Below are 25,777 nucleotides of genomic sequence, written 5' to 3' on the forward strand. Positions count from 1 at the left end.
ATTAGTCAACACCGCGCAGCGTGGATCAATACCGGCCGATCTAATAAAGCGGGTCGCTTACGAGGCCACCGCGGGGCTGCACACACTGTTACACCAGCAATTACCACTTCTAGGCCGTCCCTCATACACCCCCTCCTAACATATCTGTCCTGGCTTCACGGCTTGCTTGATTTATTAATAATAACAGTAATAAAAGAGGCAATGAACAGCGGCTTTATAATCACAGCACCGATGTAATGGTGTGTGTTTTGGTGGTGCGGTAAACACACCGGGACATTGTCTGGAATGATGTTTTTGGGGTAGAAAATTAAGTTACAGTCTGTGTTAGGCCACTTCTAACTATAGCTGTATATGCAGCTTATATAATGTGAGGGGTTTACTTTTAAATAGGTCTAATTTGTGCTTTTATTTATTTAAACTTCTCCTGTGTGCTTGTAGCACATATCCACCTTACTTTTAGGTTGAATCCTTAATTATGCATGTAAAAATGTATATAAATCCTTGTACTTCTCATACTTTTATACATTAATGGCAACAATTGTATATAATAATTCGTTTTGAATGTATCTTGTGTAACTTATTTACTTGCATATCTGTATTTCATATTTCTATCGGCTTCTTTTTTTTTTCTTTTTTTTAAAAAATCATTTTATTTTGATTAATTCTTGCTGTGTGTTAGGAGGAAACAATATCTGGATCTGGTGTATATCCTGTAAATATTGTAGAAGTTACAATAACGTTGTCTTTATCTTTGGTTAAAGATAAAATACAGTGCAATTAAACACATCTAACCAGTGGTTTCCAGGCATTTGGTTTTCTGACCTCATTTACAAAAGAAGCTGTTGCCTCTTGCCACATTTCTGTAATTTTCCCATAAACATCTTAGTAAAATCATTTGTTAACTTTGTAAAGGCTCAAAGCGCAAAGTCTTCCTAATAAAAGAATTAATTTAAAAAATGAGCGATCACAAGGATGCATGGAACAAAAATAGCTCTTTATATTGTAAGGTAAAACCCTACAAAATTGCAAAGATACCCCAACAACCACACAACCCTCTATGAACAAGCACTTGGTGACTGCTGGAAGGGAAGTGTGGCAGAGCCATTGTTCTTTCCACTCTCATTAATCACCCCACAATCCCTCAGATTAGGTTTGTGACCCTAAGAGGGGTCCCTGAACATTAGGAAGGCAGCCGCTTGAACTGCTAAGTAGTTTACTATATAAATTCTGAATACAGGACTTCGATTGAAGACTTCCAGTTAAGCAGAAAATCAAAGTTCTTCCACCACACGGGCAATAATATAAAATGAACTTGTGTTTTTCCAAAGTTTATCACTGCTGTACTTTTTCCTCCACTGGTTCATATTTCATTCTCATTCTTTTTCAGCTGTCATGTTTGTTTTGGCTGCATCAATCCACCACTGTAGCCAAACCAGTTTCTTACTCAATTCCTTTCTTGTGTATTATGACTCTGAATTCTTGCTCAGTCTTTCTTATGAATTTCAAAATGATGTTTTGATTTTGGCCCAGAAGCCTGAGTCAGAAAAACCTCTTGGATTACACAGTGAGAGGATATGCATATTGACTACAAGGGACCTAAAAACATATTGGAGTGAAATACTTTTTTTCCTCTTCCTTTTTGTGGTCCTTAACTGCATATTTATAAATATCTTATTTTGTACTTCACAATACTCTTCCAGGAACGGGGTTTATCTGAAAGCCAGAAAACTTCAAATAAAATAATCCTGACGTTCTGATAAAGCAACTTTTCTGCCATTTGAGACAAAGGGGAACAAGTAGGAATATAAAGTGGTTTTCTTCCCACCCTCTCCCCTGTGCACATTTAAACTTAATTGGTCCTCCAAAGACAGGTTTTAGGGTGGGTGGGGTAGAAGTATGATCAGAGCAGCCGCTTAAGGTGATGCGAGGATAAGAAGCTAATCTTGCTGCTCGCTCAGTACACTCCAGTGTTTCTCTCCATATCCCCCAGGTGGGACTGACTTATAAGAGGATCCACACAGCTAACAGTGTGTGTGATATGGACTCAGCATGACTTAAAATGACACTTAATGTGACTTTGTACAAAACATGTGGCAAGCTTTGATATCGGAGTGAACTATCCATCTGATGCTCAGGTGACTGTGATGCTTTTCTCTAAAGGAATATGTTCTTAATCCAATTCCTCAGCAGCTCCTGCAGTGTAAAACGAGACTTGAAGCACCATGAGACAGCAATTCAGGCGATGTCCTAGGAGGGATGCTTAACACAGAGGATGAATAGACAGACCGTTGTCAGAAAGCATCAGGAGAGAAGGGAGACCTTTGAGTCTATGCAAATTACCAGCCCATCTGCATGTAAAGCCAACCGACCAGAACACGGGGAATAGGATGTTCAGTATCAAAGTGTCACACATTAAAAGTGGATGAAAGTAAGTGAGAAAGAAAGGAAGGGAGGGACTGGGAGCGAGAAAGAGGAGGGAGGCGGCTTTGCTTGCTGCCATGTGAAGTGTGACTGACTTAGCTCATTTGTGCTTGGTTTTGGTATGTTCAAATAAAAGGCAGTTTCATAATCCTAAGTTTGTCACAGCTTCCAGGCCAGTACACAGAACCAAGACCCCCTGCTCATATCCACACACACACACACACACACACACACACACACACACACACGGGATGCATTCAGAAATGCTTTTCATAAGGCGGACTCGCTTTAATGTAAAGAATCAGGGTCTGTGAAGCTTCAGCCAGCACACTGAAAACTGATGAGAAAGATTCTGCTCAGCTCAAGCCGACTGGAGCTCATTTGCACTCAACAGCAATAACTTAAACACGATGTGGGCCGGTAGAAAGATGAGAGATGTTTAGCACTAGAAAGTCCGAGCCGATGTCAGACGATTCCTGCTTTTGAACTGGATTTGAAAGATTATGAAAACATTTTATGTGTTTTCTAAGCCCAATTTAATGTATCATTTCATATCCCTAATCAGGCAGCAAAACAAAATTCAGCCGTGTTTACCTCATTCAGCTGATATCTTCTTCAGCTTCTAGTATCAAAAACTGAAATGTGTGCAAATTATGTGCAAATTAATGGAGGAGAATGATAATAGGCAACCATACTCTGATTTACAGTCATGTGGCGAGATAAGTACCTCCAACTGAAACAGATTTTTTCAACATATTTGAGCAAGCAAGCACCTGTTCCTCTTTCCTCATAGATAAAAATGCTACACACAGAAACAAATTACATGTCATGTGCAATCATAGTAACAGGTAGATTCTGTCATATTTAACCTGTCTCTGACCCAAGGTATGGACGGTGTTATTTGCTCCAGATATAAAGAGCTCTCTAATATCTATGGATGTCAAAAAATCCTGCAAGGCACTGGGAAATATCTCCAAATGATCTGAATAAAATCATTCTACCTGTAACAAAAATTTGTGTCTCAAGTGGTGTAGATATTAAATCACTGCCAGTTTGTCCAGAACTGGCCACCTTATCAAATTCTGAACAGAATTTGAAACAGTCTCAGAGAACCCCAGAATGATCTGCAGCCAACTCATGCCACTGTTGGTATTATCAGCCACAGGTTTATGACCCCAACCCCCCAAAATATAAACAGAAACAGGTGCGGTGGTTAGTGCAGTTGCTGTTGCCTCACAACAAGAAGGCCTGGGGTCTTTCTATGTGGCTGAAATGTTCTCCTCATGTCTGCATGGGTTATCTCTGTGTATTCCAGTAACCCTAACCCCTTCTACAGCCCAAAGACATGCAGTCGATTGCGTTAGATCAGTTCCCCAAACTCAGTCCACGAGGGCCCGTGTCCCTGCAGGTTTTAGATGTGTCCTTGATCCATCACAGCTGATTTAAATGGATAAATAACCGCCTTTAAGTTCTCCAGAGGTCTGGTAATGAACTAATCATGTGATTCAGGTGTGTTGACCCAGGGTGAGATCTAAAACGTGCAGGGACACCGGCCCTCGTGGACTGGGATTGGGGATCCCTGCGTTAGATTAACAGGTGATTCTGAATTGTGCATAGGTGTGAATGGTTATCTGACTCATAGCCCTGCGACAGGCTGGTGAACTGTCCAGAGTGTAAAACAGCTCTTGCTCTATGGCAGCCCTACTCAGAGTCGTGGTGGGGGGACAATAAGTGGAGGAAGATGGATGGATGGATAAACTGGTGGATGCGTGTCTTTGCTCTATCTTCCTTCCCTTAACCCCAACTGGTCACCGAGCCTGGTTCTGTCTGAGGTTTATTCCTGTTAAAAGGGAGTTTTTCTTTTCCATTGTCGCCAAAGTGCTTGCTCACGGGGGAGGGGGTCCTCTGATTGTTGGCGCTTTCTCTGTATTATTGTAGGACTTTATCTTAGAGTATAAGGAGCCAGGAGGCAACTGTTGTTGTGATTTGGCGTCATACTAAATAAAAACGTTTAACTGAACTGAAAAATTGAATGAATAAACATTTTAATGGGCTAAACATTGGCTCAACTAGGATTTCTGCATCATATCAAGAAAGTTCCTGGGGGCTGTTTGAACCACAAGTAGATGTTTCAAACTTGTACACAATTAGAAAACACACCCAGAAATGTCTTACAAAGAAGAAATCTGATGTTATGTTCTCACTATTGTGAAAGTGGAGTTTTTAATGACACAGTGTTGTAAAGGTTTTGGAACAGGGCACTACACGCAAAAATAAAGATGGTCAAAGATTTCAGCAAGCCCACTTACTGTGGGGCCTTCAAGCCTGCAAGGATGTGCTTGCTTTTTCTATTAAAAGAAATTAAAAGATTAAAAAATAATACAAAAATGAACCCATAAGAACTCAGAAATAGAGAACAGAAGGTTCACCCTGAACACATTTCAGACCTCTAAACAAATTGTGGTGTTTTTTTCACATTTCTTTTGTCAACAAAATGCACAAAACAAAAAATAATTGAGACTGCTTTATGATGGCAGTGCTGCTGCTGTAGCAGTACAAACCTGAGTCTTATGTAGGGAACTTTATCCTCAGCTTTGTGTTGTCAGTGATGATAGTAGGATCTGACTGTGATTGTCTGTCTCAATGGGACACCTTGTTTCCTTTTCCCAGTATGCTCAATTTACTGGCATTTGGCACAGACCCATGTGAAGCGAGAGAGTGATCGCTGTTAATGTGACTTTCAGATTTTTGTATAAATTTGTCTGTTCCTTCTGTAAACTGAGCATGTCTGCTGTGACACTCCAGGGGAGTATCAAGATGATCTGAAATTGTGGAAAAACTCTTTTGAATGCACATCCAGGGGTAAGATTTATTTCCCCAAGATTTCTGTTTTTCATGTTTTGGTATACATGGTTCATATTTGATTCAATAGTATGAAAATCTATATATAAAATTAACAAATAAATAAATAAATGACATTGAAATAGGATGGATAATTGATACAAGGTACCTAAAATAAACAAAAATGTCTCAGCTAAAGGTGTAGTGTATTTAGCTGTAATATGCAAGGATTGTTGCATAACAAATTTTTTATAATTATTGAATGGATTTGACATTTTTTATGATTTAAATTGAATGATAAAACTACAAGTTAAAAAAAAAAGATAAACAGCTAAATTAATTGAGCAGATCAATACAGTTTTTTCTTATTCCGACAGAGACGCCATATCCTCCCGAGAACAGAGGAAACAAGCATCTTTCAGTTTAACTTTTTTTGTGATGTCCTGCTTATTTGGAGCTCAAACAGGCCACACAAACGCATGAGATTTCATTGGAAAGGCCAGGACGTCCTCTTTTGGACTTATTAGGGTAGCTCAAGTAAATCAAAAGATATAGACCAAAAACAAGTGTCCATTTAGCTATTTTGTTGCTAAAACCCTGATGTGACAAATAAGTCAATGAATAAATGGGGTCAGAAAAGTCTAACTATAATATCAGACACGTTTTAATGCATTAGAAATGTTCAATGACCTGAAAGGTACCTTTAGTAATGACAGTTAAAAAACAAACAATCTTCTTAAAATGAACTAGTTCTGTTACAGGCATCACGCCACGATTTGAATGATTTGATATGAAATTATTTGACAAACAAAGCATAACTACAACGTGTTCTTCCGTACATGTTGTTTAGAGGTCCTGAGCTGCATGAGAACAACTTTTGAAAACATTTAAATGGTTTGTGAGACGTATTTCACAGCATTAAACATGTTTTTCCTTGTGGTGTTGTTCAGGTATGTCGAGTTTAGCAACGGACACTGTTTTACGTGTAACTGAAAGCTGATTTGTCCAAATACACACTTACATTGTACATTTTTTCACATGTCTGTGTGTTGACAAATGATCTGGCTTAATCTACCAAAACACCAAAACAGCTATTTTATTTTTCCTTCTTTGTCATCATCTGAACCTTTCCACATTTATCACTATTTGTTTGACACACTGTAAGTACCTCCTTTGTGAGCATTGAGCAGAAATAATTACTCTCTTATTGGCTACCTGACATGTGAAATGGATGTGAAAAAGAGTATGTCATAAGCACACCCAGTGCACATAAGCACGCTTCGTTTAGAATAAACTACTTGCTTTCACCCACGGCGAAAATAATTACTCATAAACTGGAAATTGAAATGCCAAACAGATTAATCAAAGCTGGAAAATACTTAATTCAAAAATAAAAAAAACCAAACAAACAAACAAAATAAGCCCCCACACAGATAAAGACATACAACCGTGCTTGTCTTTTAATGCTTCAGACACAGTTATTATCATAAATGACGCAGTAAATCAAATTAACTAAAAAATCAAAAAGCGTTTAGAGAGGCGCAGCTCTCCGCAGCTGGTTGTGCTGCGATGCAGCATCTTCAGTAGTCTAATGAGTGCATAAATGCAAATGTGTTATTTCAATAGACTCATTCATTTCAGATTGTTTGGTTGTCTGTGGTTTTTTTTGACATTTTGAGTTTGTAACATGATAAATTATTGGAAAATAATAAGAAAGAATGAACTTTTTGTTTGTCTAGTATCAGTAATTCAAATTAGCAGCTGCCATTATTATGGTTATTATAAGGCAATACACGCCACACTATACATCAAAGCTTGCAAGTGCGTTTTGTAGCCAACCAAGAATCTTTCTCTTCTTGATTTAGGAGCTTACTCTTCCTTTGCTGTTTGCTGAGCCTTTCTTGCACAACAAATGTTTGATCTACTCATGGATTTTGAATGATTTTCAAGTCAAGGGATCGTGCCAGACAGTAAAAGACATTCAAAAGTCTCTGGTGGTGCTTTTTGAAGTAGTTGATTTTTATGTTTGTGCTTCATTGTCCGGTTGTAGCTGACCTGATTTCAGTTTCATTTTTTTGGCCGACTGAAGAAGATTAATATACAAATTTCCTTCTAGAATCTACTTTTTTCTGTATCTGCGCAGCGTTTTCAGTGTCCCGAAACAAACCATTTTTACCTATTTGGTGCCAAAGTGTTGGTTTAATCAAATGCTGCTCCTTTTCTCGTCATTGAAAGATTAACTTCATCTGTCCATTGCACTTGTTTTCAAAGCCGCTCAACAAGGTGCTTAGCAAACCTTAGATGTGAATTTTTATAATGAGATCAGAGGTTACATTTCCTTTAAAATAAACCCCTGTTTGTACATCAGTGCTGCACAGTCACCGTCACGTATGCGTCAACTAAACCCTATGTTTTTTTTCCTTTGCTTCTTTGCATGGCAGTCTTGCAGTTTTATCAGAAAGTTTTCTGGGTTTCCAGATCTTGTCCTGACCTCCAGAGTTCCCCTTATGTGCCATTTCTTAATGACATTTCAGACAGTGGAAATTGCAAGCTGGAAGCACTTTGATATCTTTTTATAGCCTTCCCCTGCTTTGTAGGCATCAATTAGTTGAATTTTTCTGAACCTCAGTCAGTTTCTCAGCCTATGGTTGCTGAGTATTACCACAAGGTTTGAAAAGTTGTTGGCTGACACTTCCTAATCACAGTTCTTGACCTGCCTTATAAGTGAGTCGATTAAGGTCTAACAATTAAAAGAAGTTCTGAAGCTTTGCAAGTAGACGGCTGCTAAAACTTGCAACATTATTTCATGTTATTTTATCCCTGATTTCAAGTTGTGCATTAACATAATCAAAAGCATTACAGAGCCCAAATCAACCTAGTGTTTCAAATGAACAGTGCTCCAGAGAGTCCGCTTTAAACTGGTACAGTGTTGTCATAATGGGCAGTTAACGAGGATCAAAGTTGTATCAAATATTACCTGGTGTGTTTATTGTTAGTCCTTTTACAAAAGGAGTCATGTACATTTCCCACAATGCCGGTAATTCAAAGACTCAAGTGTATAATGCCAGGATTTAACAAAATGTACAGTAAGCTTGCTTGTTGACTTTCCCAGAGTCAGATGAGGATTCAGTTTCTGGCTCATTTTCATTTCTCTTCGCTGTAGCGCCTTTATGTCTTTTCACTTCAATAAAATATGTAGAAATCTGTGGAAAACAGGGGAGCCCAAACTTTTACATCCAACTATATATAAGGAAGAGTGTGGTTTAACTATAGACTTTGAGAGCTATTGAAAATACTCTTAATGCATCTCTGGCAAATCAAGCGAAATGAAACGTCAGAGAAAAAAGGGAGGATATCCTCGAATTGAATTTTGAGAACTCTAAGTAAAAACTCTGCTTGTTATAACCCTCTTCACAGATTTAGCATCTTAAGTCTTTTACTCTCCACTGCATAAAGGGGCAAATTTTTCACCCTCGGAAATATATACTGTATTGGATTATAAAGTATTGAAAAAGGAAACGCAATATGTGCAAGAGATGTCAAGTGACATTTTTCTGATTGCACTCGACTTTAACGTAGTCCTTTATCCAAATATTAGTAAGAGCTATTTTACAGGGCTAAAATACTGCACACACAGCTGAGGCAGTGCCTTCAGGAGTAAATAACACCGAATGCTGCTTAGAGACATCTGAACCCGACAGAAAAAGACTTTCCCCCTTCACGCAGCTTCTGTTTCCTCATGTTAGAAAAGCTGGAAGTCCTGAGCTGCGAGATTGAAAGGTAAGGAGATTTCAAACTGCGATTTAGTCCCGTTTCCTGATGCAAAATGCTGTTCTGTTTGGAAGCGGGCAGATGTGCACAAAGATGACAACTAAAGATTACCACAGATTGGTGAGCTGGAAAGATCAGTGGAGCTTTATTTTGGCACCCATGACATGTTTAACTGGCTCAAGCCATCAATAAAACGTATAAAGTCATCTCAGTGGAACCTTTAAGAACTCTACTTTAATAAAGTTGGGAAATATCACTTTAATGACTTCATCAAAATGAGTTAATGAGATTAAAAATCCCTTCCATGTGTCTGAAAACACATTTTAAAATAACAATTTGTCTGATAGGTTTCTTTTTCTCATAAAACAGTTAAATTACTGATATAAATCGCTAAACTAACATGTACAAAAAAGTAACAAATACACTCCTTTTCTTTAAAAAGTTGAATTATTGGATGCTTCCACGATTATCACTAAAGAATCGTTCTTAGTGTTTGTGCAATCCGAGCTTCAGTTTTCATATCACGCTCGTGTAGACTGGCTTAGAAAGCCACCATTTCTCGAATCTTACTCGTAGGTATAACTTCTGCTTACAGGTGAGTCCAGTGAAAGCTTCCACTTTCAGAAGAATTTGATACTTACAGACTGTTGTGAAACTTGCATAAATATATACATTATATACATAAATCATGCTGAATAGTGAAGGCTGAAAAAAATATCCCTACAAGAAATGTTGACAAAAACATACATAATACATGAACATCGTTTGAAATAACACATTGAAGGTTTGGTGCCAGATGAAGGCTTCCAGCGACAGAATGACCAAAGAAAGGGAACGCAGATTCCCCAGAGGTGATGATATTAGTTTTTGACTGAAATAAAAGCTAAGCAGCACATTTCAGATCTTGAAACACATTTTATTAGGAACCTAATGTATTCAGGAGGGCATGCTTTCTCTCATCTGACTTCACTTTGGTTCTGAAAAATGTGAAATATACACGATCGAGGTGCTGATTACATGCTGAGAGGCTCTGAAAAGCATTCTCCAAGTAGGAAAACATTACAGCGTCTTCTATCCCAGGCATAATTTTACTACAGCAAATTCAGGGGACTCTTGAAAAAAAAAAAAAAGTATATAATCTATACACCAAAAAACCAAGACTGCACCCTTAAAACAAACAAACAATGAAAAAGCCCTGAATTGAGTGACTAAACTATAACCACACAAATGTAAAACACATAAAATTAATTGAAATTTTAACGCAGATAAATATTCTTTGTCTCTATTAATATCTAACATCTTATATTTCAAAATATGTAATCAACACCAACAATGCAAGCCTTATTATTCAGCCGAGCTGCAATCAAATGTGGGTCAACATGTGACAGAGTCTGCAGTCCCGAAATTCCATACACTGTAATTACAGGGTTATTTGCGGAGCTCTGCTTCATCTTGTAAGAATTATTTTTTTTGTCAGACATAGTTAAAAAGTAAATTTGGCCTTGCATAAACTGTTTATGAATGCAGTCATCCCGGAAAACCTCGGCGGGAACTTGGTGGGATTTTTACGATCTTCTAAATTTATATTATACGGCAACATCTGTCTACAATTATAAACTTCGTTTTGGACGTTTACTTCAATTCCAGCATTTGCATATCAACACATAACAAGAGTCAACTTCCATAAAGTGAGGAATAAAATATCAGAATTGTAATATTTGATATGATTGTTCCAGTGTTTCAGGTTTTAAATCAAAGCTAGAACTATTACACGAAAGCTTTTGGTGTGTGCATGCTTTTGCAGGAGTAAACATCCATGCAGTTTAACACGCAACACACAGAGAGGTGCTACTGCTTATAAAGTCCTTTTACACCACTCTAAAAGCATAATTCTCTTTCTGCTGATTTGAGTATGCTTACTTTATCATTCTCAATGGTAAAAAAATAAATAAATAAAAATCCAAGCATGAGCTCTGGAATGTGAAGGTCAAAAATCAAAGCCACTTCACAACAACATGCCTCAACAGTACCAAACATGTCATCAGAAGAGATCATAAACCATGAAATAGAAGCATTAGTCCCATTATCCAGGAAATTGCCTCCCTAGCTTCACAATCTTCACATTCTATATTACAGCCTATATAAATGGAAATGCATTTACAGCTTATTTGGATGAACACCTCTATGTTTTAAAAAAAACATAAAACAGAAACATCTCCTTTAGGGCTAAAACCAGCCTTCGACCTGACCGAAAATAACTACCTTAAGGTCAGTGTATGGGCTATGATGCTACAAAGTCTATTAATACTTGAAGTCTATTGGGTATCTGAATCTTATCAGGCTTTGGCCCCACAGATAAAAACTCTGCTCGATATTCCACTAGGTTACTCACATTACAACGGCCTCTTACACCACAAGGTCATTTCAAGTCCCAGAAGTCTCCTTATCTCTATACTCTGGTGTATTGCACTGAATGAATGTGTGTGTGTCCCACCAATAAAAACGTGTGTGTGTGTGTGTCGTCACTGAGACGGTGGTTACATAAACAACTCAATATGTTTAAAAGATAAATAATCATGTACTCAAACCATTTAAATGCAATCATATTTATTTTGTTGTTTAGCCACATAAAAAAGGCTCAGATTGCAGTTGGCTCTTCACAGAAGAAGCTACATTCTTCACTAAAATGTGAAAGCAGAACACACATAAACCGCCTAGTAGTAGACTACATGATGTTGGGGGAAGAACTACATCACTGACCAGGATATTTTAAAAAAAATCTTCAAACATTTGTCACCCATTTAAGAATAAAATGATATATATAAAAAAAAAAACATTGACATGATTGGTGCGATTTACAGCATTTTGACACTCAAGTTGACACTCAAATATTATATATATATATGTAAAGCTAGGATAACGTGTACAATTAACCTACAGATTTTTCTAACACAAGTCACTCAAATATTTTGGGTAGATAATTTTGTGATGTAATAAATATATTACCTTAATTTAATTTCAATGAAAAATACACATGTACGTCTTCTCTAATTTAAAAATATCTAATTTGAAAAATAAATGAATTTTAATTTGTTAGGATTTTTTAAACGAGTGTCTATAATTTGGAAGGACTTTCTTTAAAAGCACAAAAAAGCAAAAACAAGAAATAAACAACATTTAAATCACTTAGCTTGAGAAACTACATCACAGCAGAGCGTACTGAAAAATATACCAGTAAATGCACACATATGAAAAAAAAAAATCATTGTTTTTAGTCAAATTTTTGTTGTTAAATAAAAAAGGTAAGTTCTCACTAAAATGTGTTGCATAGTCAATACATCTTTTTTTTCTGGCAGATTATATTAACTATACAGCAAAAGCTAAAGGAAAACATGTGAAAAACAAAACAAAACAAAGAACAACTAAAGGAGCAAATAGTTTGTATCCTTATCTGCACAACTGCTGGACCAACAGGAGAATCAACCAATCAGTTCCACAGTGTGTTCAGTGGAGTGAGATGAGCTGATGCTGTCCAGCTACCCATAAACCTCTCCGTTCTGCTTATTAAGGGTGCAGATGCAGAACAGTGGAGTGGCAAATCAGAGAGGACAAACGCTGTCCCAGGTCCCATTATTAACATACAGCACCAGATTCTAGTGTCCAGTTTCTGGGTTTACGGTAAACCCAGTTCAACTCCAGTACAACCAGTTTAATCCCAGCAGGGGGCGCAGGAGCCCAGCCTCCCTCTTCGAGAATATTCCCCAGTTCCTCCGTAAATGCCTTTTGTTTCAAAATCTAATTAGTTAAAAAAGTAGAACACATGTGTCTCGATCACGTCAGAAACGAGGCAATGAAGGATCATTCAGGTATTTGCGCATAGCAAAGTACAGCATGTCAGAACAAAGTAAAGAAGTCACCAGCTAACTAGTGACCTCTAACCTGAGCCGCTAAGTACAGTAGTATGTGTTTATTTGGCCACTTTTCACCAGGTTGAAAATGAGAAACAAAACAAGAAACAAAGAAAAACTTGGTACGGGTCCAGACTGACTCATTATTCCTCTGAAATCAGACTGGGATATGAGTCTTACAGTCAGGCTTAGCTGTAGAATTGATATTAAGTGGTATTACTTACACAACAGGTAGGAAAACAAAATAATCAGAAATGAATCATTGTGATTCATAATGTCAGTTCCTGTCTCACCGTGGCCCCGTTTTGGAGAAGATGTCCGATTCTTTCCAGATTTTCACACGTAAACAGCCACGAGGCAATAAGTGTCATTTTGCAATAGCTTAGCAAATATGGCATTGTGTAATTCACAAGTAGTGCAGAGGCGTACTTGTACGCCACATTCCCACGGAGAACTGGTGGGAGGTCAGCGATGAGGACGGACAGTTCAGGTAGTCAACAGGAGCACGATGAGGAGGAGCGGCGGTGACGCTGTCCTGAGTGAGGATCCACTACTTAGAGGTACGGTTTCTGAAACAGAGATGTATGAAAAATCTTCAACTCATACACGACATATACACAAATTTGCTCAAATCTGTTTTCTAAGATTTGGGCTTGTCCTTGCTTTTCAAGAGAGATCTAAACAGTGACAGGATATGATGTTAATTCAGATACCAACTCGTCTTCAAATTAATAGCAACAGTTTTGCAAAGCCTCTGGGTTTTCTGAGTAGCACTAGATGAACTGACTGGCTTAAACAAAGCCCTGACCCCAACCCCATTAAACACTTTTAGGTCAAACTGGAGCACTGATTGTGTTTTACATCTTGTCAACTAACATCAGCACCACAAATCACTAATGCCCTTGTGGTCGAATTGGTTAAAATCTCTTTGTGGAAACTTCCCAGGCCAGTGGAGGCTGGTAAAGCGACACATCAATGTCCATTAATTCAGCAATCGCTTTTGTTCCACTTCTTTTGACTTGTTTATCTTACGTTTAAAGCGTGTTTGAACATTGCAGTAAATGAGAGAAGACACAGAGGTGCGACCTGTCTGTTAATCGTGTAAGCATGCACATATCGCGGAAAGATTGTAAGTAACTCCAGTTTAAGACGTTGCATCTCACCTTGTTTTTGTTTTGAACCTTCTGATGCTGGAATAAGCAAGTGGGATGGGGGGGGGGGGTGGGAGAGAAAAGATTTAGATAAAGTTGAGGCAAAGAAACAAGTTGCTGATTAGTCATTTTTTCCATGCTTAACTTTCTCAATAAAGCTGCTGCTTTGTGGAACAAGAGGAGCAAGAAACAGACAAATGACCAGGGGAAGGTATTTACCATTACTCAAAGACTAACGCCATGAAAAATGAGTACTGACTGGCTGTGCAACCCTAAATATGTCCCCTATGCAAATTCTTCTAAAGGTCGGATAAAAAAAGAGCTTGAGAAGCATGGCAACAGGAAAAGATAGTGTTATGTAAATTAGAAAGAGTAAGAATGATCAAAATTATACAGAGGGGATACAGGAAATGAAAAAGAGGGAGGGAAAAATAAAAGAAAATTCAAAATGACAGAGCGAAACCAAGAAGTGGACAGAAGATGAAAGGGAGAGCAGTGGAGACTCGAGTGAGAAAGTACGGCACAAAAAAAAAAAAAAAAGAAGGTTGGAAAGATTGAAACAAGGTCAGACAGAGAGAAAAGGGAGGGAGAGAAAGAGACGGGATAAGAGGCTGTTTGTGTCTGGGCGTCACTTTCTCAGCAGGAGGGGGACTAAAAGGAAATAATGGAGGGAAGAATGGAGGATGCTATGATGCAGGAACAGGGAGGGCTTAAAGAAAGGACAAAAAAAATACAGGTAGTGGGGCTGAAAACGGTTAAAAATCCCTCCTGATAGAGAAGCGCCATATAATACCAGTGAGAGCGTACAGAGGGTCAGGGAACGAGGATGAGCTTGCACAATTGCAGGTGTTATTAAATGAATCTATGGCCTTGAACCAACCTCGGAGAACTGCAACCCTGAACGCTCACAAGACACAAACTGCATTTATTTCCTGGAGATGTAACCGTAACTTAACTGCTTGTGTGCACCCATAAGGAAGACGCGTCCCCATAACGTGACTGCAGATTTCAGACCCCACAACATTAATAATACCTGCACCACACACACACACACACACACACACACACACACACACACACACACACACACACACGCAGAATGTGTATCGATGATGCCAGGATAACTAACGCTATATCCCACAGTTTCTTCCTGTGTGACTGTTGTGCTGACACAAGTCACTACATTATTTCTGTGCGAACAGTGACCATCTAAGGGTTAACAAAGGATTAGAGGTCTGGGCCTTGTGCAGAGCTTGTGTGAGTATGTGTGTGTAAGTGCGTGAGAAACAGCGGGAACCCCCCCCCAAAAGCAAACAGACAAAAGTAGCAGAGAGTTCCTATCTAAACGGCCTTTCTGCGCTCCATGAAAATGTTCTCAAAATTGTTTATTTAAAATATGTACAATAAAAATATTTAAACGCATTTCAAGGACCACAAAATTGCTTCTCAACTTGAAATTGTACAATGAAAATATATTAATATCTTTATATAGGTGGACATTTGGATGGGAAAGCTTATTCATGTTAGTTTTTAAAAAAATAAAACCTGTATTTTAAGAGTAAAACTTCTCAACGGTACACTAACAGTTAGCGTTACGTGTAACTCGCACATAATGCGCAGGTGGAAAATAAAATTTGCTCATAAATGCCTTGTGTTTGCCCGGGTGTGTTTGATATGTGTGTTTTGATCCGACTTTAATCACATCATTTGCGCAGAAGCCGAATGTTCGGACATTCGTTTGTGTCAACATCACAATTATGGTCATGGCGAGCCCCCCGCGACAAAATGGTGCCCATGGTGGCGTGACTGCAAGAAGAGTGCCCTCTCTGCACTGCAGTCAGAAACAAGCCGCATGTGTAACTGTACATGCACAACCATGGTTAAGTGAATGTGTGTGTATGGCGGTGGAAACGTGTGTGTGTGTGTGTTCTTCAGTCAGCATAACGCCCCACTGCAGAGACAGACAATGTTCCACCATCCCACCTCTCCTCTCATGCCGCCATTTTACACGAGCAGGAGGTAACGTTAACCAAATCTGATTTTTAATCGCTTAACTGAAAAACAAAAATAAAATCGCGAACGAATAACGAAACGCGCAAATCGATGAAGACGGGGAAAGTCCATTTTGAGTCCGAAGTTCGGGATCCGAGCGAGCTCGGCTGGGCGAGCGGTTTGTGCACGTCGCTGTTCGAGTCTTGTCCCTGAGTATAATGAGTTCAGAGGGTACAAAGGTATTTGGGCGGGAGGGGAGGGGGTTAAGGAGGGCACTGGAGTAAGAAATTAGAAAAAAAAATGGATGGAAAAAAGGGAGAAAGAAAGTGGGGAAAATGGTGAAGCTCTGTAAACTGAAATGAATGTAACGGACTGCTCACAGCAGGAGAACGGCAGAAAAAAAGGGAAGAGAGACAGAGAGAGAAAGGGAATCAATTAGAGAGAGAGGAGAGTTGGTCTGTAATGGTTTCTCACAGTAGGACGGCTGAAAAACAGAAAGGCAGCGAGACAGAGTGACAAGAAGAACAAGAGAGATAAACACAACAGGATGAGTTTTAGGGAAAAAGTTGCAGCGTAACAACAACAACAACAAAAAAAAAAGGTGAGCGTAGAGTAAGAGGCAAAGCGAGCCAATGAAAGATGCAATTGAGGGCTGCAGGGCGCCACAGATTTCACACGACAGCAGTCTGCTGATGCCGATTCAAAGCCCTGTTTTCTGATGCAACACAGGCTTTCAGCAAAGTCCTTTCTCTTGTGTGATTCCTGACAGTTTTGCTCAATTAAACATCACATCATCACACACATCGCTGTGCTAAAATTCAGAACCGAAGCCTAAAGAGCCGAAACACGCTTTACAACACGACAAAAAACAAGTTAGGGAAACAACGTTGCGGAGAGCCATGTGTGCACAACATCATTAGGAGCCTCCCGTGTCAACGAGTCTGCCCTGCCTACTTTGTTGTGTTCTTCGGTTAAATTAAGGCGATAAACACACATTCACACACTGGAGAGGAGATCGAGGGACCGGAGAGTGGTAGCTGACCTTGGAGCAATGACAGCGTACCTGATGGACTCGCTCACTGTCACCACTCTGTCCTTCAGTCGTGTTGTGAGGCAGTGGGTCATTTTGTGTGTGTGTGTGCACTCCTATAATAAATTCAAACACCCATAACAGGGGCATCCCCGTATTGAACTTTTAATTATATGGGCTTCTTTCTGTAAAAAGAGGAGGAGGAGGGAGGGAGGTGCGTGTTTTGAAGTTTAGATAAGAGATGTAGCTGAAGGACAGGAGCTGCCATCACCAGCGGCCACACACACACACACACACACTCAGCGAGTATAAAGGCACTGTGTGCCCTGCTGCCATGCTACCTGTCAGATAAAAGGGAACCTGAGCAGGAAGGAACTAGGGAGTATGCGAGGTGTTACCACAGGGAACAACACAACAACAGCTGTGGTAAACCGCCACTAATGGACAGCCAAAGAGAGAAAGAGAAATCCTACAACTCTCCTTCATCTCCTCTCTCATCCATCTAATTTGCTCCCATCTCGCCGGCCTCATGCATTCTCATCCCAACGCACTCGCCGCACAGCGTGTGCGTGACAGAGATGGAGCGAAGAAGAGAAACGGGAAGACGGGGAGTCGGTGAATAACTGTAGATATGGAGATACAACAAAGAGATAGAGAGAACACGGGAAAGATAGGGGAGGTGGAGTGGGGCGGGGTCTGGGGGGGGGGGGTGGGAGAGTCGGGTGGAGGACGTGTAAGACACTGCTATGGATGGTGCCTAGATTAGTTTTGCTCCAGTAGCGAAAGATCATAAAAAATGAGGAAGGGAGGAGAGAGCTGAAGAGACAGAGAGAAGGGGGGGATTAGTGCCACTTCAGGAATGACAGAAGACTGAAGAAAGAAAGAGCAGGAGGTTGGAGTAGTGGGGGGAGTCAAAGACAAGGAGACGGAGATCCTGAAATTTAGTCGGGATTAGTTTTGGTTAAGAAATAGGATGAGAGGCTGAGAGGGGAAAAAATGAGACAAGGAACAGTACATTGACATATGTGTATCTTTGAAGGGGAAGTCTTTCTGCTATGAAGTAAATAGATTCTTACAGTAAAGTCAAACTCATGTCTCCCTGCATGCACGATCCAGGTGATTGCAAATATTTTGATTATTTTTGGCTCAGACGGGCTGATCAGGGAAAAGCTGTCAGAAGGTCAAGACTGCATTAGCATTTTCTCACTGAACAACTATCTGTGGTATTTCTAATTAATGACAGCAGGATAATTAGCATATAAAAAAAGTCATCAGCCTTCATTCTGGTAATAACGCAGCAAATTACTCCCCGTATCACCAGGACGGTGAGAACCATTCGGAGACGGCCGGAGCTCCTTTTATTCCACTTTAATTGTCTTCTCTTTTTTTTCCCAAACTGATGAATTTAGTCAGTGCTGATTGATTAGACAACCACGACACCAGTTTCTTTAGTACAAGTGCGTGTTAGCGCAACAAACCCCCTGCAGATAACACTGGGATGGGAACTGGGACGGGCGTCTGAGACACGCATGTGGGCGTATACACACACACACACACTTACACTTGTACAAATTGAACTCCAGAAGAATGCACGCAAAGGCCCATAGATGCAGAAACCCACCAAAACAAAAAAAAAAGCGCACTTGGTAGTACACATAGAAAGGCTCCCACGCACACACTGACAACTATACAGGGATTCCCACTGTGACTGGGCAACATTCCCAACCGGAATGGGCAGCTCACTGGACTGGAAGACTAACATTACTCCAGGCGGGCTCTGGATTAGATCAACTCTGGGAATTTCAGATGGGGACAGAGTGATTGAGAGAGAATGAGGAAGGTAGTTTTAAAAAAAGAGAGCGAGGGAGAGAGTAGGGGAGGGGTAAAATGTGTTTTAGAAGATGTTGTCTCATTTATATGGTAAAGATAAATATTTTGAAGCATACAGATGCATTAGGTTTCAATGATTACGGCACAAATTTTTAAAAAAGAGAAAAGAGAAGAAAGCAGAAGGTACTTTAGAGGGGATAAGCAGAAGTCTAAACATGACGCTATACAGCCCATGTAGCAGAGATGTGAGAGGCAGAGAAAAGAGTGTCTTGGTGTACAAAGTGGGGCGGGGGTGAGCATGAAAGAAACAACAGATGAAAAGAGGAGTGTACTCACTGGGCGCACAGCACACTGTGACGCGCAACTTCATACATGGCAGAGGAGGGCCTTCATCTGTGGGTAGAGCTGGAAAGAACAAGGAAAAGAAAAAATGTAACTAAGCTTCACACTTAATAAATCCAACAATCGGTTAGCCAATATTAAAAAAAATGTAATTAACACTTGCTGAATGAAACTCTTCCAAAACAGAAATGTACTCTTTGAGAAGTCCTGTGCTCCTGCTGGTGAATTCATATTATAAGCTTAAGGAACAGCAAGGTTATTTATTTAGGTTTTCTGTTTTAACCATATCAATAACTCATGACATCTCCCCCCAAAAAACACTCCCTGTGTGTACTCATCACACTCATCTACACAACTAAATAAAAAACAACGCGACACAATCGAGAGTGCAACCATTACAGAACGCAACACTTTCGATCCACTCAGATTATGGCTCACATGGGAACACAGGCAAACATCAGCGGTATTACCTGCCACTCTAACGCTGCTTTTGCAAAACAAATGTGTCTGGAAACTGCAGTTAAAGGCTTTTTATCTTTGAATAAAAACGCAACAAATTCAAGGCCCAACACACAAGTCGAGTGTACGATTACCAACAGTTTGTCTCACTTTGTACCGACACTTTCGACTGATAAGACCCAGCAAGTCCTCCGAGAAGTCTGTGGTACAGCACAGAGTGACAGTGGAGCTGCAGAACTGGGTTATGCTTATGACGACTGAAGCAGCTCCATCACAAACAGGAACTAGAAGGGCAATTTGAAAGCGCAGTAATCCAAAATTTGTTCAAACCTTGCGGTTTTAACAGAAATGTAACACGCTCTTCGTTCGCCCATCTTTCACCTCTCTAAAACATGTCAAGTTATCCAGCTTTTCAAAGCTTTTTTTTTATTGTGTTCATAGAAAAACAAATAATACTGAAAATGAAACAAGGTTTACAAAATATGATGCTCCATTGTGCTAGCATAATGGGCCTTTTTCACAGAGTAGCCACTTCAACGTGTCATAGCAGCTGGTGTGCTACCACTGCTACGCCAAAGAACCAGAGCTCTGTTTACCCAAATATGCTTTAAAGCTAAGTCGGTTAAAAAAAATCTGTCTTACATGCACTTGTAAGTCTAAGACAAAAGGCACTTTCCCAAAAACATTATTACTTAAGGGGCACTCAGAAATGACAATAGATTAAAACGTTTCTACTAACCAATGTTAGCACATCGGGAGATTAAATATAGCTACACTGCCACAACACAGGTTCAAATGAACTGAGCAACTTAATGTTAAGTTAATGGTTAAAAAAGATCATCTAGTTTGTTAATTACTCCATAGCCCAGTCTCAAAACAATTCACTATGATCATTATTCAACACAAAATGTTAATTCAGTTTTTTCATCAAATGTGTTTTCTAAAGTTCTACTTTTAGCTGGCAGGATCCAGAGTTTATTAACAGACCCTCTAGATCTACATTCAGACATGTAAACGGTCAAACTGAATGAATAAATTGCAGCATCTACTCGTCACACACTGGTACATTTTTTCCCAGATAAAACGAATTTCACAAAGTCAGAAAGCTGGTGGGAATTTCTACTTTAGCAACTTTCATAGGAATAAATGGAGTGACAACCATCTACACCCACTGGCCACTTTGTTAGGCACAGAAGGTCAACTCGTTGTTAATGCAAATATCTAATCAGCTATTTGTGTTGATCAAATGACAGCAGTGCAACACATTTAAGCACGTAGACATGCTTGAGACAACCTGCTTCTACTGACCCCCAGAACGTGGAAGGCGATTAAAGTGACTTTGAACGTAGCATCCCATATGGAAACGATATATATAAATCTTATAAAGTTTGTATCTGTTTTGTGTGAAACTTGTATGAAAAGCATACAAGAGTGAAAACAGATATAAGATCCCTTGAAAAATTATATAAATGAAACTTGTATGTTTTGGATACTTACTAAGACAATATATGAAAGTAATGAGAAAGTGGCCACTTTCATGAGTAAATCATGTAAGCCTGATATGATTCACTATATGAAGTAGGCCACATCTTATGCAAGTCTTTTATAAGTTTTTACTTTTTCTTTTCCATATGGGATGGTTGTTGTTGGTGCTAGACCGGTTGGTGTGAGTATTTCAGGAACTGATGCTTTACTTGGATTTTCCTACACAACCATCTCTAACTTTTACAGAGAAAAACTGAAAACATCCAGTGAGCAACAGTTCTCTAGGCGATGTCAGAGGTCAATAGTAACTTAACTCACTTGTTACAAGAAAGCTATGCAATGCACAACCATGTAAAATCTTAAAGCACCTGCGCTACAACAGCTGAAGACCACAGCGGGCGCCAGCCCTGTCAGCTAAGAATAGGAAAGTGAGTTCACTCGGGTTCACCAAAACTGGACAACAGAAGCTTGGAAAAATGTTGCCTGGACTTTCTGCAGCAACATTCAGATGTTAGAGTCAGAATGTGGTGTAAAAATAAAAGCATCCTGCTTGTATTAACAGTTCAAGCTAGCGGTGGTGTAATGGTGAGGGATATTTTCTTTGCACACTTTGGACACCTTACTACAAACATTGTTTAAAACACCACAGCTTACCTGAGCATTGTTGCTGGCCATGTCTATCCCTTTATGACTACAGCAGGATAAGGCACAAATCATCTTAACCTGGTTTCTTGAACATGAAAATCTGTTTGGTGTACTTAAATGAACTCCACGGTCACTAGATCTGAATGCAACATCGGATGTGGTGGAACGATAGATTCACATCACAGAGACAAGAACTCTGCAGCATGTGTGACGCTATCACGTCAATATGAACCAAAACGTTCCTAGCACTTCGTTGAAAATGTGCCACGAAGAATTAAGGGAGCCACCAGTAAAGAGCAGTAAAAACTGTAAAAGGAATGAGTGTGCTTGTTATTAGCAACGCTGTTTTGATTCCATTGTGGTTTTTGAGGGCCCTGTATAGTGGAAAAAGTGACACGCTCCAGTCTTTTTGTTAAATGGTGAAAAAAAAATGCATTGCAATTTTATGACACTGGGCTCTGAATTATGTCCATCAGTTCATAATGTTTCAACTCAAAGCTTTTGTTAACTGTTTCTGCGTTTTCCTATTTGTAATAATTTACTGGTGACTCTCCAAATGTCAAGTCCTTTGTTCGTTTCCTCGGCTTTCCTTTATCTGCTGCATTTTTCAAATTTCTTGTGATTGTTGTCAAAGCAGTGAGATCTGTTGTTCTAAGCTCTCTTTGTCACCATTACTCTGGCCACTGTTGGGAAGAGCTGACTATCAGAGGATGTAAAGGTGTTTCCTGTTTTTGGGGATCTAGATATGGAGACCCAATGGGTCTTGGTCAGCAGGGTGAGCAGTAGGGCAGAGACCAGGAGGCAGTGGGTTGTCACTGTCATAGTCTGTGGGAGAGATGAGCTGGGCCCGGCTCAGACTCAGCCAACTAATGCCATTAGTGTTTCTAATACCATTGTACTGTTCTCCCGGGCTAATGCCATTATGCAGTCTCCGGTGCTGCGGGCCCATTCAGTGCACACACCCCAGAGCCAGACATTTGGACCAACTTTACGCCTTATCTTTGATGTGGACAAAACACACACAATCGCCCAAAGCCCGATGTGACCCAAACCAGGGGGTAAGACCTATTGTTGCTTTTCTGTGAACTGGCATGAACTACCACAATAGCCCAGTGTGCATGTGCGTACATACATACGTTTGTGTGTGTGTGTTAGTGTGCGTGAGCGTGTCTCATACCCTCACAATGCTCCATTGTCCCTCAGACTGCAGCAGTAATTTATGTAAAGATTCTTTCTTTTCCTTCATTTCCATCCATCACTTTTGTTGTTCCCCACTTTTCTCTCTCCCATTTGGGTTCCACTCATCCATCCTCCCATCCCTTTCTCCCCCCACCCTTCCCGTAATGTGAGACTGTGTCCATCTTTTGCTCTTTTTCTCCCCGTGTCACTCTTCCACGCTTCTCTACCTCCGTCTGCTTCTCTGCCTGCCTTTTTTTCCTCCCTCGCTGTCGCCGTGTATTGATCTCGATTTCTTCCACCTACACTTTTTTGTCTCTTTGTTGTCACCCTTCCGTACTATGCATTCGCTTGACTCTTTCATTTTCTGCTTTCGTTTCATGCCCTCCCTCCTCTTGGACTTACACCAGAAGTTGTAAAAAAGCAAGCAAAAAAAAAGGCAACTGATTTTACAGCCACTAAGCCATCTTCTGTATCTTTCCCTCCCTTTTTTTCCCTCCAGTGGTTTGAAATAAATGAGTGAGGGGAGAGGATTGCAGGAGGATGTCACGGAGAAACCATCACTTAAATTGTACAACAGCCTACAGGTTTATGAAAACATCATATTAATGTCATTCAGCATGAATTTATGGATAACATTAATGGCATTCAGAAAGCTGCAGTTTGCCGACACTCATAAAAAACACGTTGGCTTAAGCAACAGTGAAACCTTTTTATCCTTTAAATAAGGCTTTCTGGCCGCCACATCATCTCCTGCACAGGTGTCTTTGCACAGACTGATGAACTGAAACATTAAATATTTAGATTTCTTTTTCTTTTGGGGCTGTTTTATTAGGGTGTAAGGAGCTGGAGCGAATATTCATTGTTTCACTTAAACACGATCATAAAAATGATGACAGATTATGCGCAGCAAAAACGTATACTATTGATCTTATTTAAATAATCACGTGACAAAGGCTGGGAATTAATATCAATACCATATCGATGCTTCTGAAATGCCAACTGTAGTGCTGAAATGCCCCAAAATGTGCCATTAGGAGTTAGATAGAAACAAAATAATGATTAATACTAATTATTTTAGATGCTTAACTCATATTAATACTTAACATTTATTTAATATTAAATACTTCAGATTCAAAGCAACATTCTTCTTATGCTAAACTAAAAATCAGATGGTGTTTGTTGGCTGGACAAAAAATCTCAGGGCACTGATATAATGGAAAAATTTGTATCCATTTATTCATATTTCTGGAAACTGACAAGAATCAAAGCAACAAATAACAACAACAACTTGCAGACCGATTTGTCTGCATATAAGCTTCAAAATTGTTGCATATTAAGACATGTTTGACTTTTGATATCTCTAAAAATCAGACAATTAAGTTAGGAATTTTTTGTATGGCTGCTAAATAACTAACGGTGTATCTATTTGTTATATCTGTCACATGACTGATCATCAAACATCAGGCATGTCAGAAAATTTCATATAACACTGAGCTCAAGCTGTGATATGTTTGACTCTCTAAATCGGTTTACCCTCTCCCAACACACAAAAACATACACATCATCTACTCACAGCTGTAGTAGTAGTGTCTCCCTGGCAGAAACTCAAACCCCAGTGAGAAGGGCGTGAACCTTTGGATCTTTTCTGAGAAGCGCACTGGTCCATATGGAGCAAAAGGGGTGTTACACTCCCACCTCTTGATGGCCCCCCTGGTCTCTACACAGCCTTGGAACGACTCTTCTCCCACCAGGTAGAGGGCAAGGGTCTCCGGCTGCCCGTGACCCACGGCCTCCTCGTTGGGGTAGTGGGGGCAGTGGATGTCCAGGTAATCGTTGAAATTCAGCTGGACAGACAGATCACCTGCTGTTAACCTGGAAGGAAGAACGACAACGGCATTAATACTGCATGTAGCAATTAGAGACTGATACATGACTGAAGGAGGGGGGAGGCAGTGATAGAATGCAGACACGTAGAGAAAGAGCGAGAGAAAGGACAGGAATTCCACAATTTTCCAAATGCACATCCAACACTTGTGACAGGCAATAAAACAACATTTTGATCTTTTTTAATACAAGAATTTGGTGGGATTCAAATGCTACAGCTACACTTCTGGACCAGTGACGATGCTGAGTGTCAGCTAGAGAGAGCAAAAATTCCTCACATGCTAATTAAGACCACTGAGGGGAGTTCAGCGTAAAATAAACTCGACTCCCTCTCCTTTCCACTCTCCCACTGCACAGCACAGATAGACAGATAGATGTGTGTACAAACGTAAGCGGATGTGCATGTGCATGTACAACCATGTCAGTCAAGGCTGACTGGAGTTTGGCATAACAACAACTCTGGACAAGACAGCATCATTAGGACAGAGCAGCTGCATAATGTGCGATCTTTCAGAGCGAGGATTCTGACTTCCTGTCAGCCCGCAGTATAAAGAGTTTCCCATGTACAAGCTAATATGTGAATGAAAGAATGAGAATAAAGTCAGAAGGGAAGAAGATGTAAGACAAAGCAAGAGAGGTTAACTTAACATAAAGATATCATAAGACTTCATGAAAGAACAAAGAGGGAGACAAGAAATAGGAAGGGAAACGTGTGACAAATGGAGGAAAGGCCTGTGAGTGATGAAGAGACATGAGACGAGTCCCACAGGCAGACAGAAGGAGGTTGGTGAAAAGAAAGTTTTGGAGACAGGATGAAGAAAAGCTGGAACAAAAATATG

General features: G+C 39.9%; 1 protein-coding gene across 2 annotated transcripts in view; it reads right to left on the minus strand.

The window, feature by feature from the left end:
* Positions 1 to 11,623: 11,623 nt before the first annotated feature.
* efna4 (ephrin A4) overlaps positions 11,624 to 25,777 on the minus strand; it is a 33,684-nt gene continuing 19,530 nt past the window's right edge. The window contains exons 2-5 of one of the 2 annotated variants that reach the window (XM_026185316.1): positions 24,628 to 24,926; positions 19,281 to 19,349; positions 14,105 to 14,131; positions 11,624 to 13,510 (exon numbers count right to left, since the gene is read on the minus strand). In XM_026185316.1, the coding sequence (XP_026041101.1) occupies positions 13,428 to 13,510; positions 14,105 to 14,131; positions 19,281 to 19,349; positions 24,628 to 24,926 (478 nt within the window). In that variant the 3' untranslated portion in view covers positions 11,624 to 13,427. The remainder of the gene's footprint in view (positions 13,511 to 14,104; positions 14,132 to 19,280; positions 19,350 to 24,627; positions 24,927 to 25,777) is intronic. The other variant, XM_026185318.1, reaches the window with a different exon arrangement.

This window comes from Astatotilapia calliptera, chromosome 11 (assembly GCF_900246225.1).
Source record: "Astatotilapia calliptera chromosome 11, fAstCal1.2, whole genome shotgun sequence".
Lineage (NCBI taxonomy): Eukaryota > Metazoa > Chordata > Actinopteri > Cichliformes > Cichlidae > Astatotilapia > Astatotilapia calliptera.